At 44.9% G+C, this 18,142-nt stretch overlaps 1 protein-coding gene and 1 long non-coding RNA gene across 8 annotated transcripts in view; one reads left to right on the top strand and one right to left on the bottom strand.

The window, feature by feature from the left end:
* The window catches only part of LOC142829150 (uncharacterized), a 243,039-nt gene that overhangs the window by 76,605 nt on the left and 148,292 nt on the right, over positions 1-18,142 (bottom strand). The gene's annotated exons all lie outside the window — the stretch shown is intronic.
* Positions 1-18,142, top strand: part of RAD51B (RAD51 paralog B) — a 627,945-nt gene that overhangs the window by 524,443 nt on the left and 85,360 nt on the right. The window contains exon 12 of one of the 5 annotated variants that reach the window (XM_075927358.1): positions 7,412-7,544. The exons of the other annotated variants lie outside the window; for them this stretch is intronic. Coding sequence (XP_075783473.1) covers positions 7,412-7,416 — 5 coding nt within the window. The 3' untranslated portion in view covers positions 7,417-7,544. The remainder of the gene's footprint in view (positions 1-7,411; positions 7,545-18,142) is intronic. 5 annotated transcript variants of the gene reach the window in all.

Below are 18,142 nucleotides of genomic sequence, written 5' to 3'. Positions count from 1 at the left end.
GTGTAGACGTATCCTAAAAGGGTGTCATAAGGAGGAGGGAGAAAACTTGTTCATCTTGGCCTCTGGGGATAGAACAAGAAGAAATGGGCTTAAACTGCAGCAAGGGAGGTTTAGGTTGGACATTAGGAAAAAGTTCCTAACTGTCAGGGTAGTCAAATACTGGAATAAATTGCCCAGGGAGGTTGTGGAATCTCCATCTCTGGAGATATTTAAGAGTAGGTTAGATAAATGTCTATCAGGGATGGTCTAGACAGTATTTGGTCCTGCCATGAGGGCAGGGGACTGGACTCGATGACCTCTCGAGGTCCCTTCCCGTCCTAGTATTCTATGATTCTAAATTGAGCTTAAATGCAGTCAGATGGTAGCAGCTATAACACCTAGAAGAGCCAAATTGACCAGTGATATAAATGTGGTGTAAGTTGCACAGTGGGTGTAAAGTAGTCAGAATACAGCTTTTAACGGGTTGGTAAAGTGAAGAAATTTGCAATGATTTGGTACTCAGTTGGTAAACAAACTGAATGTAACTTTCTTACCAAGGAGCCAAATGAGAATAAATCAGTGCTTGTAGTTCCATCCCAACAATCCCTAAAATCAAATTTCACACTCATATAAATAGGTACATTCCCATTGGGTTCAGTGATAAAAATGATCCTCACAGAAGACCAAATTTGGAGTAAGTTTCACTTTATTTTGCACCCATAATGAGTGCTGAAGGGATATAAGCTACATTACTACATCACTTGCTCCCATTTTTAATCAATCCAATATGTAACTGAAACCACCATTTACTGCTGTTTTACACCCAGTATTGGATAGTGGATGCACCCTGTGTAATTTTCAGGCCTTTCTTATTTAGAGCCAAAGGAAGAGATTGAATTGGATATCTAACATGATGAAGCAGTTGTGACAAAATTAGTTTTTTTCCTCCGTGGAAATGTATATTCACAATCACATACCACGTGCAACTGGAATTCATGGCAGGGAAGCCATGAAATCAAAGCCACCATTCTATTGCTCTCTCCCAGAAATCCCACAGAGCTACCCAATTGTAGAGAGACATATATTAACTGATATGTTTGCACAAACTCTCTCACACACACTTTTTACACCTCATTTTGGTCATGCTGTGCCCAGTGCACACTATATCACACACACACTCACTATGGCACTTCCATTTCCAGGGCCTCTCATATGTGCCCTTTATTTTCATTCCTTCTCTCTCTCATGCCTGAGGTCCAGACAGTAAAAGTAAAGGAGTAGATAGTGTAAATAAATAGTCCAGATAGCCTTGTCCAAGCTGAGAGAAGCACAGAAAGTAAACAACATAAAGGAGATGCATCAGAACCCCATTCCTGAAGTAGCTTAAATGTTTTCCACAGTCTCCTGTTGATGAAGTTGGTTGGCAGGAAGTGATGCAACATGATGCAAGTATTTCTTCCCCTAGTAGAAATATGGGACATCTTAAGACATCTTTCAGAGGGTACAAAGTCATTGACAGCCTTGACTGTAGGTCTTCTAAGCTATAGTATTGCTAAATATATCACAGGCAAATCTCATGATGATAAAAATTTGGTTATCTAACTGATGATTTCAAGTAGCATTTCCTCTACCAGTGAGCAGATTCTATCTGTGATTAGTATTAAAAGAAGTATGCACAAGAGATAGCTACACAAGAACCCATGACTAATTTGGTGTGCTGTGGAGAGATGTGATGTATCCCTACCCTACAGCTTAGCTAATGATGAAAACAAACCTCACTCAACTCTTATTGAAGAGCTCCTTGTTCAGCATCTACCATGCATCATCTGAAGGATTTCCAAGTAATAAGACATTCATTTACAAAAGTTCCACTGATAGGACCTCCAGCAATTGCCGGTGGCCAGAATGTCCCTTGGAACAACTGAGAGCAGCCCTCAGAGGGCTGTTAGTTGTGTTAAGCGCATAAAATCCCCAAAGTGGTGTTAAACTGCCACTTCCCCAAAATCCCACCCAAACCACGTATATTTGGTCAGCTACTCCATCCCACCAAGAGTTGCACAACACACGTGCTCCCTCCCTGCAGGACTGGGGTCAGTTTTAAAATGGCATTCCATTTGTTGACCATTCCAGCTCTTCCATTGAAATGTGATTTACAATCTCATAGTATTGCAGATGTGGAGCCATTATGTAATAATTTAAGAATATGGAGATGTGATAATTTGATGAATACTGTGTGTAACCTGGTCAGCGAGATAGTTACTGTATTCCTGAGTTATGTGATTTTTCTGTGTGAATGAACTGGTCTATCGTAATAAGGATGCTGTTGGAAAAACAAGCAGGAAGACAACAGAGTGGCTTTAGATGAGCAACCTCTCAACGCTTGGCAGGCAGTTACAAGATAATGGCCTATTTCCAGGCTCCATCCCAAAGTTACACAGCAGTTCTGCCAAACCAAGAGCCTAAAGATCAAAGAGACACTAAACAGTTCAAAAGACCCTCTGGAAAGAGTGAGAGATTTTGCTATTCCTGGGCATGGAACACAGACACTTGCCCTGCAGGATATCTGAAAGCAACTGAGGCCTTCCCCAACTTCCAGGGACCAGTAAACCATAAGGAGAGCAGGCATTCATAGAGACTGTTTATTGTTTTAAGGTCTATTTTCTCTGGGATATTTGAGTTTTAAATACACAATACCTTCCTTTAAGAAGGCTGTCTGGTGCCTGGACACCACTTATCTTAGCTCCTTGAAAGGAAAGGATTACAGGTCCTGAACCTAGTGAGAACCTGCGGAGATAATCACAGCTAGCTGCTAGGGACTGCAGCCAAGGCCTGGTCCAATTCCATTCCAAGAGAGGAAATAATTCCAGGCTGGAGACGTCAGAAGGGGTGTGCTCAAGGAGACCAGGAAGGGTCATAGGTTCAATTAGCCCAGTAACTGATTTTCTTCTTCGAGTGCTTGCTTATGTCCATTCTACTAGGTGCATGTGCGCCACGTGCACGATTCCTGGAACTTTTTTACCCGTAGCAGTACCCGTTGGGCCAGCCTGGAGAGCCCCCTACAGTGGTGCCGCTATAGCCACGCATATATACCCCTGCTGGCCCCAACAACCCTCAGTTCCTTCTTACCACCTGTGACGGTTGACCGAAACAATCGTCTCACTTGCGAGACTACTCTTGGCTTTCTCTTATCTTGGTGTATATAGTTTACTTATAGTTAGTGTTGTTTGTTGTTTTTCTATAGTTAGTGTACTGGATAGTTTTTCACCTCCTCCGCCCCTCCCCGTGTCAGGGGAGGGTACCCCAGGGCTGCATGGCTTCAAACCGTGCCGGCGTTGTTCCAAGCCTGTGTCCCGTGGCGACCCGCATAAGGACTGTTTAAAGTGCTTGGTCGAGGGGCACCTTACAGACGCCTGTAAGATTTGCAAGTCTTTCAAGCCCAAACGAGAACACAACTCCCGCCTTAATTTGGAAGAGGGTTCTGATGGAAAGCAGGAAACCCTCCACCATGGCCATGTACAGAGCCAAATGGCTCAGGTTCTTGGCTTGGGTTGCCAAGGAAGGTGAGACCCCAGAGTCTGCCCCACCCAGAGAATTTTAGACTACCTCCTGGGCCTCAGGCAGCAGGGGCTGTCCTCCTCCTTGATTAGGGTCCACCTGGTGGCTATTGCGGCCTTCCACCAGGGGGAGGGTGGCTTTACCCATGGTTAAGAGGTTCCTCAAGGAGTTGGACAAGCTGTTCCCCCACATCAGACAACCTGTCCCTCAGTGGGATCTGAACCTGGTTCTCCGTGGCCTCATGAGGGCCCTGTTCGAGCCAATGGCCACCTGCTCCCTGTCCCATCTGTCATGGAAGGTGGCACTCCTGGTAGCCATCACTTCAGCCAAAGGGTCTCAGAGTTATGTGCCCTCTCCTCAGAGCCCCCGTACATGGTGCTTTCTAGGGACAGAGTGACTCTGCGGCCACATCCAGCTTTCCTGCCCAAGGTGGTGTCCCCCTTTCACATATCTCAGGAAATCTATCTTCCGGTGGTCTAACCGAAACCGCACGTGGATGGGAAAGAACAGGCCTTACACATGCTAGATGTCAGGAAGGCACTAGCTTTTTATTTGGAAAGAACAAGACAATTCTGTAAGTCCACACAGCTCTTTGTCTCCATAGCTGAAAGGATGAAGGATTCCCCGGTGTCAGCGCAATGTCTGTCATCGTGGATTACTGCTTGTATCAGGGCGTGCTACGACATGCAAGGGAAGCCAGCGCCCCCTGTTACGGCCCCCTCGACCAGAGCCTGGACGTTGTCCACAGCCTTTCTGGCACAGGTGCCAATCTTGGACATCTGTAGGCCGTCCACGTGGTCATCGGTTCACACGTTTACTTCCCACTATGCAATCACGCAGCAGGCTAGGCAGGATGCAGCTGTAGGGGTAGCAGTGCTGCAGACCGTTTCTCGCGAGGTTTCTGACCCCACCTCCATTGGTACAGCTTGGGAATCACCTAGTGGAATGGACATAAGCAAGCACTCGAAGAAGAAAAAACAGTTACTTACCTCGTAACTGTTGTTCTTCGAGATGTGTTGCTTATGTCCATTCCAATCCCACCCTTCTACCCTTCGTTGGAATGTCCTGCAAGAAGGAACTGAGTTGGGGCCAGCAAGGGTATATATGTGCGGCTGTAATGGTGCCACTGTAGGGGGCTCCCCAGGCTGGCCCAATGGGTACTGCTAAGAGTAAAATAGTTTGGGGAATTGTGCACGCGGCACGCATGCACCTAGTGGAATGAACATAAGCAACACATCTCAAACAACAACAGTTATGAGGTAAGTAACCGTTTTTGTTCTCTGATAGCCTACATTTCCTTTCCGTAGTTTCATCCTATTACTCAAAGATATACTCCTTGTGCCTTTATTTTGCCAACAAAACCCCAGCAGTCCTGAATGTCAACTAGATGTAATTACCAGGGCATTTTTTTAAAAACCCAGCAAAAAACAAGGTTTTTTAATTATTGCAGTGTAATGCTGGGCCTAGTGAGGCATCCAGAAAGAGAGAGAGAGAACAGAGCATAATGCGTCCCTGACCTGTCCAGAGGGACATAACAGAAGAGCTTTTATTTTGTTTATACAGTGACTCAGTCTGTAGTAACTGGGTTAAAGTCCATTTAAAAATAAAGAGAACAAAAGGCCTCCTGTTAGTGCTGGACATTTGCCTCTTAAGATATCACAGAGACGATTTTAAAAGAAGAAAAGAAAAGAGAAACTCCAGCAGGATGCAGGAAACCACAGGCATATAGGAATGTAACAGCACTTTGGAAAGGAAAACACAGCTTCAGACTTTCATCTGCAGATTTTTTTTCTGCATTTTTCCACAGCTTCTCTACAGCTCATTGCATCTGAAAGCATTAGCAAGGCCAGATCTCCAAAGACTACAGGGCTCAGACACAGAAGGCAAGCACATCTGCAGGGGTAGATCACTGGATCCCATGTTCCCCAGGCAGAGAGGAAATATGCTGGATTGTTCAGCTCCCTGGAGGTTATCCTATAAGACCTGCTAGAGAGAATATATGGGGCATTGATTATTATTATTATTGCACATCTAATTACGTCCTTTGTCCAAATATCTGAAAGCACTTTCTAAACACTAGTTAAGCAATGCTGTTCCCTGTGAGGTTCATAAAGGGTTTAAAATGTTTGCAGTGAAAATATTTGAACTGGGAGGGAGCATGGGATGGCATTTTATTACAATTGCAAACAATGTCTTAATTCAGTAAACATATACTAAATTTCATGAATTTTTTCTTCAGATTTTTTTAAATATAAAATTGAATTTGAATTGGAAACTTTCAAGTTAAGGTAACTAGGCAGGAAAAACATGCCAAAATGAAGTTCTGAATATGAAAACAATCATTTCATTCAGTTTTGCAAAATTGAAGGAGTTGGCAGGTGTCTAAAATGAAATGATAGCAAATTTCATGACTAATTCATCACTCTTCTACACAGTTCTAGCGAGTAGTATTTTCACCATTTTAGATCTGAGTAAGCAGAGGTGATAGGCAAGTCACCTAATAACTTAAGGCTGTACAGCAAGTCTGTCAAAAGTAGAAGACTGTAAAAAATATTCCCTAATAATTTATACATGTTTGAGACTTTTTTTGTATTCAAAATAACTCCTAAACAGCTTTCATCAAACCCTCATGACCTTGCTATGCTGCCTTCATTGAGGACCCATAACTAGAGTCCCATGGATCCCGGGATATCCACTTTATATCAGCAGGTATCCACATCCACAGATGTGAATGCAGATATCTGTGGTTCATTTCTGTGGATGCTGATTCAAATTTTCTATCTAGAACCCTGCAAATTTTTGGATGTCCACTTTATAGCTGTAAGTATCCTTATCCGTGGATGTGGATGTGGATATCTGCAGTTCATTTTTGCAGATACAAAATTTTATATCTGCATCTGTATCTGCTCTGGGCTCTACTTATAACATTGCTCAGTAGTGTTCAATTTTTTACCCAGACAAAAAACAACCATTCTTAAAAATGAGGCTCTGGAGGATTACATGGTTTAAGGCAGGCATGTCCAAAGTCCGGCCCGCGGGCCATTTGCGGCCCGTGTTCCGGTTTAATACGGCCCCACAGGTAGTTTGGCAATATCTATCTTTTATGGCCCCCAACGAATCCATATGTATTGAGATGAATACATTGTAAAATCTCAGTTAATGTCAGTTGGTCTAAATCAGTTATAAATATATTTGGACACAACATGTATACTTGGTGTTATGTTCCTGTTCATATTTTTTGAACTTAAAAGTTGACAGACAACCTTTATTACCAATAATATGTAATGTACTTTACAATGTTCCTGACATATATTTCAGCTTTCTGGATTTTTTTTTCATCTGGCCTTCAGATATGATTTAACACCTGTTTAGATTTGTCATCCATGTGACAAAATGAAAAGTATGCCGTTTGCAATAACCTTTGCATAAAATAGTTAATTTGCATTTAATTTTAATGGTTCAAAGAACATCAGGCAAAATGGTCGGCCCTCACGCATGTTCACTTCATCAAATCTGGCCCTCTTTGAAAAAAGTTTGGACACCCCTGGTTTAAGGGATTGGTAATGAGATGCAGAAACATTCCCTTCCAGTTTACTGGTTCAAATTTAACTAAAATCACTGGTATCCAACTGCAATTAATATTGGACTGATATGTATTTTATGTGAAATGAATTGGTGGCCTGTTCCTAATGGTCAATTGCTCCTGTCAGTAAAACTACTATAGTTGCTAACTTCAGTATGTGGAAAGATACTGGAACATATTATTAAACAATCAGTTTATAAGCACTTAGAAATAATAGGGTGTGATAAGTAGGAGCCAACATGAATTTGTCAAAAACATATCCTGCTAAAGCAACCTTTTTTCCTTCTTTGACAGAGTAACTGACCTAGAGGATGCAGGGAAGCTATAAACGTGATTTACATTGATTTTGGTACACTTTTGCCATAGTCCCACATGACATTCTCGTGATCAAACTAAGGAAAGGTGATCTAGATTAAATTACTGAAAAGTGAGTACCTAATAGTTTTTAAAACCTACACAGGGTAGTTATCAATTATTCAAACTGGGGTGACATATTAAGTGAGGTTCCACAGGAATTGATCCCGGGCATGGTAGTATTCAATATTTTCATGTAATGACTTGAATAATGGAGTGGAAACTATGCTCCTAAAATTTGCAGATGAAATTTGCAATTTGGGAGTGGCTGCAAGCACTGCTGAAAAGGATTTGTGGATTATAGTGGACCAAAAATTGAATATAAGTCAACAATGTAATTCAGTTTGAAAAAGAGGCTAACATCATAATAAGTACAACCACACTGGATCAGACCAAAGGTCGTCTAGCCCAATATTCTGTCTTCTGACAGTGGCAAATGCCAGGTGCCCCAGAGGGAATGAACAGACAGGTAATCATTAAATGATCCATCTCCTGTCACCCATTCCCAGCTTCTGACAAGCAGAAGTCAAGGACACTATCCCTTCCCATCCAGGCTAATAGCCATTGATGGACTTTCCTCCATGAATTTATCTAATTTTGTTTGTGTGTGGCAAAGTTCTGGCTATTGCTCATGGGTCTCACACCACGGGTGGTTAGTGTTAGCCTCAGGGGCTCACTGTGATCCTCCCTATGGCCTCTTTCTCTTCACTCTCAGGAGCCACCGCCTATTGAGCCATACTTGTTACAGGCTAGCTCATAAGCTTGGAATAAAATCCCCTCTTGAGTCCTGATCTTCTTTCTCGAGGCAGAGGTTGAGATGATATAGGGAGGGTTGGGGAGAACCCAGGCCCACCCAATACTCTGGGTCTTAGCCCAGGTATCGTAAGGCAGCAGCAACAGGCAGAGTTACTACCACTGTCAATCTGACAGCTTTTTCCTAGGCCACTTCCCCAAACAGTCCCTCCCAGTATCTTTCCTTTAATGCTTGTTCTCCAGTCCTCTGCTAGGGTTGCCAGATGGTTTCAACAAAAATACCAGACACATTTGACATTACATCACAATCTTCATTACATCTTATTTAGAAAATACCGGACATTTATATTTTCTCATTTATATTTTCTCAATTTGTTTTCTGAACAGAAAGCTCAAATACTGGACTGTCCAGTTCAAAACTGGACACCTGGCAACCCTATCCTCCACTCACACCCACACACAGCTCCTACATATAGTGCTTCCTGTCCTTCACTCTTTCCCTTCCCCCCTTCCTTGTCTGGGGGAGACCTTTTAAAGCAGCACCACAAGACTTAATTGCCCACAGGTGTTTAATTAGCCTGTGGCTCCTAGCAAATTCCAATTGACCCCAGGTACCTGCCTAATTATGCTGGACTTAGGCTTTGGCCTTTTTGTTACTCAGGGAAGAGAAAGCTGTTTACCCAAGCTCCAGCATGTATTCCCTCCACCAGGGAATGGCATCAGGTGAGGGATGCTTTGCTGCCTGCTGCTCAGGTTTATCTCAACCAGGTCCTGTGAGAGGGCGCACCCCGTCCACTCCTCACCCTTGGCCCTCTGGATCTCTCCATTAGCCCCCAGCTCCACATGCCTTCCCGACTGCCTCCCCCTCAACACCTGAGCTGGTGCATGCATTGCAGCGGGTCCCCTTTTGAACCATGTCAGATAGCCATCTGTACACTCATGTTTCACATTCTTCACTTCCCCACCCTTGCGTCCCACCCAGATAACAAATGGCAGACCAGCTTTTACTCCACCTTGATTCTGAGGAATGCCGGGGACATCAGTTGGAGCAGGGGTCAGCAACCTATGCTTTGTGAGCCAGATATGGCTTACTAGGGAACCAGATATGGCTCTTCTGGAGCCCCAGCTGAGCTCACCCGAGGTCCCCACACAGCAGGGAGCCAGTGCTGGCACTATAACCTTACAGCCCTCCACAAGACTAGAATACCAGTGCCAGCTTCCTGCAGGGGGGAGGGCAGAGGGAGAAAACCCAGAGCCTCCCCACCTGATCTAGCATGTAGGGGACAAGCGGAGCAAAAAATGGTTCCGTGTGCTTCCCGTTTTGTTCCCCCAGTGTGCGGGAAACAAGCAGCCAAAAACGGTTCCTTACACACTCCCATTTTCCTTCTCTCAGAAACACTTCCTTGAGGCTTCCCCTGCAAATCCTTCTTGGAGGCTTCCTTCCGGCAGCAGGAGGCCCTGTTACACAATGCCTGCCACACAGTGTGAAAACAAGTAAATGCCACTCCTTCACTCCTCCTTCCCTCCCAGCCAGACAGCGTGCCCCCTGATCACTTCTGCCCCCCTGGCCAAACAGCTTGCCCCCTACCCCTCTGGCCAGACAGCCTGCCTCCTGACCAATCCTGGTGTCCCCTACTTCTCCCTTATTAATTTATGCACATCCCATCTGCAGCCCCACAAAGTTGCAGGACTTCCTCATCAACCTCTTCCTGGCTATATCCAAGATGGCAATTTACAAGACCAGGGAAAAGAGGTTGTATGAAGGAGGGACCTGTGACTGTGGGGCCTATTTCTGCGTCTGTATCCGTTCATGCATCTGAGTAGAGTTCCACTGGGAGGCATCCACTGTCTCTCTCAAGGCCTTCGAGGGGCACTGGGCGCTGTCCGGTGTTCTCTGTTCGGTGTTCCCATCTGGCTCCCTTGTTTTAGCCCTTTCACCTCCACACCTATCCCTGCTTTCTCTTTATTTTGTCCCCCTGTAATCACTAGGTGTTCTGGGCTCTGTGGACCCTCCCCATAGGCTGGGGGAAGGGGCGCCCACCTACTGGACTCCAATAGGACCAGTGAATGGCAGATGGCTGGTCTGGGTCTGTCATACTGTTATAGTCTTGGCCTTCTCAACATCCCCCGGCAAAGAATTCCACAGGTTGACTGTGCATTGAGTGAAGTACTCCTTTTATTTATTTTAAACCTGCTACCTATTCATTTCATTTGGTGACCCCCTAGTTCTCATGTTATGGGAAAGAATAAATAACTCTTCTTTATTCATTTTCTCCACACCAGTTATGATTTTATAGATCTAAATCATATCCCCCTTGTTCATCTCTTTTTCAAGCTGAAAAGTCTCAGTTTATGAATCTCTCCTCATATGGCAGCTGTCTCATACCCTTATCATTTTTGTTGACCTTTTCTAAACTTTTTCTGATGCCAGTATATCTTTTTTTCAGTTTAAGCAACCACATCTGCACACAATATTCAAGATGTAAGCATACTATGGATCTATAGAGAGGCAATAAGACATTCTCTGTCTTATTCTCTAACCCTTTCTTAATAATTCCCAACATTCTGTTTGCTTTTTTGACTGCCGCTGCATAGTGAGTGGATGTTTTCAGAGAACTATCCACAATGACTCCAAGATCCTTCTTGAGTGGTAACAGCTAATTTAGTCTCCATCATTTTTTATGTATAGTTGGGATTATGGTTTCCAATATTCATTTTTTTGCATTTATCAACATTGAATTTCATCTGCCATTTTGTCGCCCAGTCACCTAGTTTTATACGATCTTTTTGAAGCTCACAGTCTGCCTTGGACTTAACTGTTTTGAGCAGTTTTGTATCATCTGCAGATTTTGCCACCTCACCATTTACCCCTTTCTCCAGATCATTTATGAATACGTTGAATAGGATAGGTCCCAGTACAGACCTCTGGGGAGCATCATTCTGATAATGACCATTTACTCCTACCCTTGTTTCCTATCTTTTAACCAGTTATCAATCCAGTCCATGAAAGGACCTTCCCTCTTATCCCATGACAACTTACTTTGCTTAAGAGCCTTTGGTGAGGGTCCTTGTCAAAGACTTTCTGGAAATCTTAGAACACTATATCTACTGGATTCCCCTTGTCCACATACTTGTTGACCCCCTCAAATAATTTTAGTAGATGGTGAGACATGATTTTCCTTTACAAAAATCACGTTGACTCTTTCCCAACAAATTATGATCATGAATGTGTTTGACTATTCTGTTTTTTACTGTAGTTTCATCCAGTTTGTTCAGTACTGAAGTTAAACTTACAGGCCTGTAATTGCCAGGATCACCTCTAGAGCTCTTTTTTTAAAAAATGGCATCACATTAGCTATCATCCAGTCATTTGGTACAGAAGCTGATTTAAAGGATAGGTTACAAACCACAGTTAATACTGCAATTTCACATTTGAATTATTTCAGAACTCTTGGGTGAATGCCATCTGATCCCAATGACTTATTCTTGTTTAGTTTACATTCTTGGGTTTATTAATAGGAATGTCATATGTTAGACACAGAAGTTAATCATTTCATGCTACTCAGTGCTTGGGAAGTCTGAGCTGGATATTGTGTCCATTTTTTATTGGCATTTCCAGCTTAAAGTTTTAGGACTACAATCCCTACTCATTTTGCGAGCACATTTGAGGTCTTGTCAATGCTGGAAGAAATCATCATGTTAGAAAACATGTTAACTAAAGGTATGTCTATGTTGCAGCTGCCTGCCAGTCTGGTTAGATAGACTTGGGATAGGACAGCTCATGCTAGCATGCTAAAAATAGCACTGTGGACATTGTGCACAGATGAAGGCATATGCTAGGCTCCAAAGTTCAGCCCACAAAAGTTCTCCCCAAATTTCCTACCCTACGGCAGTGCAAATAACTATGGGTTATGCTCCCAGAAGTCTTTGGGCCATAAACAAATGAATGCAGCTCAGTGCAGATACAAGAGCTCTAGTGTTATTTCACAATCTGGCTTCTCTCACTTGAGCTGAGCTAACTAACTTGAGAGAAATAACATGAAAGTAGATAACTTGCATGAGCTCTGCAACAAGGACACCTGTAACTAAGACAATGTTAAACACTACTATGCCTTTACTGTGATAAATGATAATCGTATTTAAAAACTGAGACTGATCATGGTTATCTCTCAGGAGGACTATAGGGTTAACCATGGCCAGTCAGCACATGTTTAAACTTGTCTGGGATTGTCTACTCTGACATACTACATTATGTTAGAACATGTGTAAATAACACTATGCTACGTGCTTAGTGCAGAGAAGAATAATCTCACTTAAAATTATGTCAGCTAATCTTGTTAATAGCAATCTGATGTGGTTAGTCCCTGTCTATAGTTATATTTAAGATCACTGTGAAGGAGTAAGGGATAACATTCCTCTGCAGTCAAAGACCTGAACCTGGCCTGGCTGCCTGATTAGCCCAATCCCTGCCCCTGAAGAAAGAGGTAGATTTTAATTATCTGTTCCTTAGAAAAGAGGGCAGCAGGAATGAGAGGGAGGGGACTGCATCAGGTGGAGGGAACTCCAGGAAGTGGATTGCCACTGGTGTTACTGCTGAGAGGCTGCTTCAGAAAACCAAATAGAGAAGAGGGAAACTGGGGAGTACTGGAGAGCTGTGGTTCTGAGGTAAGAGCTAGAAAATCTTGCTGTGGCGAGAGACTGATTTGGAGAAGAGATGTCTGTTTGCATAGGCTTTGAAGTAAGAGTCTGGAAAAGGTGGGATTGTGTTTAAGAAGGTTCAGTTATAGAAGTTACCTAGCTGAAGTGTGTTGTTAAGGAGCTGAAGGAAACTCAGTTGGAAGGAACGAGATGGCCTAGCAGAATAAAGGGTGGCCTGACAAAACCGGAGGTTGCTCGAAAATAGTCCCAGTCTATTATAGTCATGGATGGAGGGTGAATATAGGGCTGGGGAAGGCAAGCACCCAGCCATGCCCCTGATGCTCAGGACCCTGTGGGGAGCCAAGCGCTCCCCCATTGTAGGGACAAGCCACCTTAGCCCCATTGGATGGTACACAGCTCCAGAGGCAGTAGGAGGGGAGCCTTCCCTGGCCCTGGAGAGAGCATGGGGGAGAAGGAGAGCAGTGCGCAGCCCCAAATTTCCCTGGCTCCGATGGGAGCATGGGGGAAGGGGAAGGTGCACAGCCTAACTCCTTGCCAGAGCATGGGGAGGGAGGCCCCCAACCCTGGATAGCACATGGCGGGCAGCCCCTTTGGGCCCAGAGTGCTCATGGTGCTTGGCCCATGCCTCCCTAGCCCCAGGGAGTATGGCAGAATGGCTTCAGGCCTCGGTGGGACTGGGGTATTGAACTGGACAGCCTAGTATTTGTACCTTCCATCTGGTAAAAAAATTCAAAAAATACCAAACATATAAAATGTCCAGTATTTTCTGTTTTTCCTGTAGCCCAGCTCGGGCGCCCAACGGAAGGCTGCTTGCCACTTGGGACATGCAGTGCAGCTGGGGCGGGGGGGGGGGGGAGTGGCCTGAGAATTATTAAAGGCACCACGACTGCATTTCGGCCCTGGTCCCTTTTTTTTTTTTTTTTTTTAAACAACATTTGCTCAACAACTTTTCCTGCGTGGGGTTTTTTTTGGAAGGGAGGGGGTTGGTATTTTTTATGAAACCGTCTGGCAACCCTTCCACCAGAGACTGGAGAGATGTGCTGAAGGAGTGCGGCTCCCCAATTGCCAGTAAGACTGGCAGTTGGGGAAGGCATTCATTGCTTTCCCTTGCCTCTTATAACCTGCCTCCCATGATCACAGTTACACACAGTTTTGCCTTCGAAGTGTTTAACTGAGCTAAAAGCAGGGGCGGCCCTAGATTAGCTGCCAGCAACTGGCGCCCGAGGCTAACCATGCAGTTGGCACCTCATCCCTCCCCCCACGGGCAGATATAGGCTGAGGCTTTTGGTAAACTGGGAAACATTTTGCCCCTATTTTCCATTTAATGTTTTTTAAGCATATTGATTTAAACAGGCATAATTATTCGGTTTGTCCGTCGGTCCAACCAATGTTTCTGAGATCAGATTAAAATAGAGACATTAAATTTTCAGAATAGATTTGTACACGACAGCTAGATGATATTTCTGTGCAATTTCAAATAAAAATGCATTACAAATGTTAATTATAATTTTTATTATTACAAATCCAAAATAGTCCATTATGCTATCCTGCTTTAACTGCCATTACTACCACATCGCTGGGGAGAGGGGGGCTGGGGATGGAGTTCTGTGGCTGGAGAGAGGGGAGTGGGAGGAGAGGAGAGGGAACAGGGTAACAGTGGAGGGAGAGAATCCCCTGCACCCGCCTCCTCCCAGGATTCCCCCTCCCCCCAGAGGGAAGCCAGCACGCGCCTCTCCCATGGCTGACCTCCCCTCCTGCGGCACGGGGAAACCCCCGTGCGCCTCCTCCCCCAGGGCCAACCCCCCCTCTCATGCGCCACCTCCTCTGGGGCCAACTCCCCGTGCTCCTCCTCCAGGGCCAACTCACCCCTCCTGCAGAGCAGGGAAGCCACTGTGCTCCTCCTCCAGGACCGACACCAGGCATTAGGGGAAGAGGAAATGGCAGAGAATTTGGCACCCCATTTAACTTGGCGCCCTAGGTGGCTGCCGAGTTTGCCTATAGACACAGGCCGCCCCTGGCTAGAAGATGTTGTTATGTTAAAATATGCATTAATTAATTTAATGCCAATTGCTGTGGAAGAAATGGAGAATATTCACTGAATTTTGCTGCAGACTCCACCTTTCCAGGTCTTGAGAGATGCATTCTCCTCTAACCCATCTGGTGAGGCACACTGGAAAACCTCAGCTTGGCCCACATCACCTCAGCCCCTCAACCTTGCAGTTCATAGGCTTCCAGAATCACTAACTGCCCAGTTTCATAGCTCTCTCTCTCTCTCTCAAAAAAAAAAATCTGCAGTGGAACTACAAAGTGTATACATGGAGGATATTTTGTGGCTTTTAACTGTACCCAGAAATCTGCTTTTCATGCTTTTCCTTTCTGGCAGCACTGCGTGAGGAGTGTGGGAGAGCAAGAAGAGGAGGGATAGGATTTGGGGGCTGTATGAGACTTCTCAAAAAAGGCCGGAAATTCTGTCTGCTGTAAGAGTAGGGTTGAGTTTGCTTTTGAAATCTCTTTCTTTTTGGAAGGGATCCTACACAAATTTCTGGTTTTAGGATGTGATATTTGATAAGTGCAAACGCACCAAAAATATTTTGAGATTTTCAATTCTGCACGTCTGCTGCCTGCTCTAGGGGGCCGAGCCTGACTTGTAACTTCACTTGCCAATGTCTGTACAGCCAAATGGGGCCAGCAGTTTTCCCTGACCCCAGCTTACAGCTTCCCAGATGAACATGTTGCGCCTGAGCTCCTACTGCCAATGAAAGCAAATGGACAGGCGGCTTCTGCAGTATTTCAGGCTCTGTTCTCCATTACCGTTGCTGCAAATGGTGAACACGTAAAAAGAGTCCAAGGGCAAGAGGGTGGGTGTTCCAAAATCCACCAACACCAAACTATCCTATCAGGTTACAAAAGCGTAAGTAATTAGGCTTGACAAAGCCTTGGCTGGGATGATTTAGTTGGGTTGGTCCTGCTTTGGGAAGGGGGCTGGACTCAATGACCTCTTGAGGTCTCTTCCAGCCCTAGGAGTCTGTGATTCTATGATTCTTTGCACTGGGAATGATATGCAGTGGAATTTCTGGACGAAGGGTGGGAGAATCTGGATCATAAATTAGGATGTGCAGCTCCGCTAGTCAGAGACAAATCTACAATAAGCAGGGCAGACAAGAGACTTCTCCAGGCCCTGGGTAAGGTGGGGGTCCTGGCTCTGGTCCCCTGGAAGGGGCGAGTCTGGGGGGCTAGCTTCCCCCAGCCAGCTCTTCAGTGCCCGCCAGGGCTCCCACCAGTGAATTAAAGGACCCAGGGTTCTGGCTGCTGCTATTGCTACTGTAGTGGCAGCAGTAGCTGGAAGCCCCAGGCCTTTTTAAATTGCCATGCTCTGCCTACTCTGCTTCCCTCTACCCATCAGTGGTCCTGACAGTAAAATAATGGGCACAGACCTGCTTACAGCAAACCACTGCATGTCCATATAGTAGGCGAAGGAATTAGACCTACACAAATTCAGGGAGGGGGAGAGAGAGAGAGACAGAAGGGGAAAGATATGCATATTAACAGAGCAGAAAAGAGGAACTATGGAAACTATGAAAGCAAAATAAACTAGGAGTAGCAAACTGCTGTTGTGCACCCAAACAGTGCAAAGCAAACCTTTCTTTGTGCTTCCCATGACACCCAGAATTACATGCCCAAAAATCAATTTAAAAACTGGTTCCAGGCCATTTGTCTGCCAACAGATGAGGTAGGAGCAGAAGCTAGTGTTGGCTTGAAACAATGCTAAAACTGCAGGAATGGAAGGAGACTACTTCATACAAACTCTGGCTATGTTAATTTTTTCCCCTCTGAAAAGCTGCTCTTTGATACCAATATAGTGACAATGTCACTGGTGACACAAATGTTGGCAGCTCTGATGCAGAGAGGGCTCCGGACAACTGCTGGTTTTAGCTGCTGTGTCCTCTGTACCTGTTCAAGAAAGTCCGAATTGCATGGGGGTTAAAACACTGGTTGTTGCTGGGACCTGGTGTAGAATAGATAGCAGCAGTAGAGCTGCACCAGTGCCAGACAATGAGTTTGTTCTGCCACACATGCAGTGCACAGCATAATCCCCGTAGGATGAACTTTCTCTGAGTGTATTTGGCATTTCATGCCATTACTAATTTAGAATAATCTGCAGCAGGGACAGATGAGAGTTTTGCAGGGCCCAGGGAGCGGGGCCTATTGAAGCGCAGGGCACGGGGCAGCCGCCGCGCTCGCACTGCCCTATATCCGCCACTGATCTGCAGTAATGTCATTCAGTGAGGCCAATCCCTCTGCATTATATAATCCCAAGAGAGAGGAGCCAGGGACTGTACATAGAACAGCCAGGATTCTGGAATTCGCTGCGTTTGAACAGGCAGGGAGTATGGGCTAGTGCGTAGGGCACTAGACAGGGACACAGGAGACTTGGGTTCTGTTTATTGCCCAATGTAACCTAGATGGGCAAGACATTCCGCCCTCCCCCATTGTGCCTCAGATTCCACATCTGTAAAACAGAAGTAATAGTATTGCCTTTCTTTGTAAAGCACATAAATTTAAAGATGAAGAGCTGGGTGCTAGGAATATTAGTGTACACCAGTGTACTTCAGTAGCTCATCTCATTTATGGTTGCTGGGGAGGTTTGGAAAGAGTTATTTTTTTCCCAGGTTCTTAGATCTTGTTTTGTTATCAGACCATATTCCTATATAGAAATTTCTGGAGCCATGAGGTCTTTGGGTTTGAACAAATTGTGGTGTTCTTGCAGTAAATGTGGTGGCAGGCCTAGCTGGCCCCTATCTTTTCCCTTGGAGCATGAAAAGATATCATCAACTACTGGGTTTTCCAGTTGTAACCTGAGCCCCTCACTCATTTCTTTTAGCAGAATATGTAACCAGTCCAAGGGTAAGAGGGCAGCAGTCCTGACGCAGGATGTTCTAATGGGAGTGACAGAAGACTTGAGTTTATATTCAAGGTCAGGGACAAGAGCAGCCCTGCTTCAGCTCCAATAATTCAATAGCCAGTGAGTTCAAACTCTGTAGAAAGGGACAGCATTGTGGAAACGGAAGTTACTCCTTTTTGTGTTTCTTTTTCTTTCCATGTTGATTTAAGAGGCTGAGTAACTCCAATCTAAGTGCACATTGAACCATGTACAGTCCAGTCAGGGTAATAAATAAGGCTGGACAGAGATGCTGCTCATGTGGAAATGGGTGGGGACCTTGTATTGACAAGTTAAAGACCTTTCCTCTGAGATCAGAG

The sequence above is a fragment of the Pelodiscus sinensis genome, chromosome 4, assembly GCF_049634645.1.
Source record: "Pelodiscus sinensis isolate JC-2024 chromosome 4, ASM4963464v1, whole genome shotgun sequence".
Taxonomy (NCBI): Eukaryota; Metazoa; Chordata; order Testudines; family Trionychidae; genus Pelodiscus; species Pelodiscus sinensis.
Note: the sequence above shows the minus strand (reverse complement) of the source record. Positions and strands in the feature narration are given on the sequence as shown.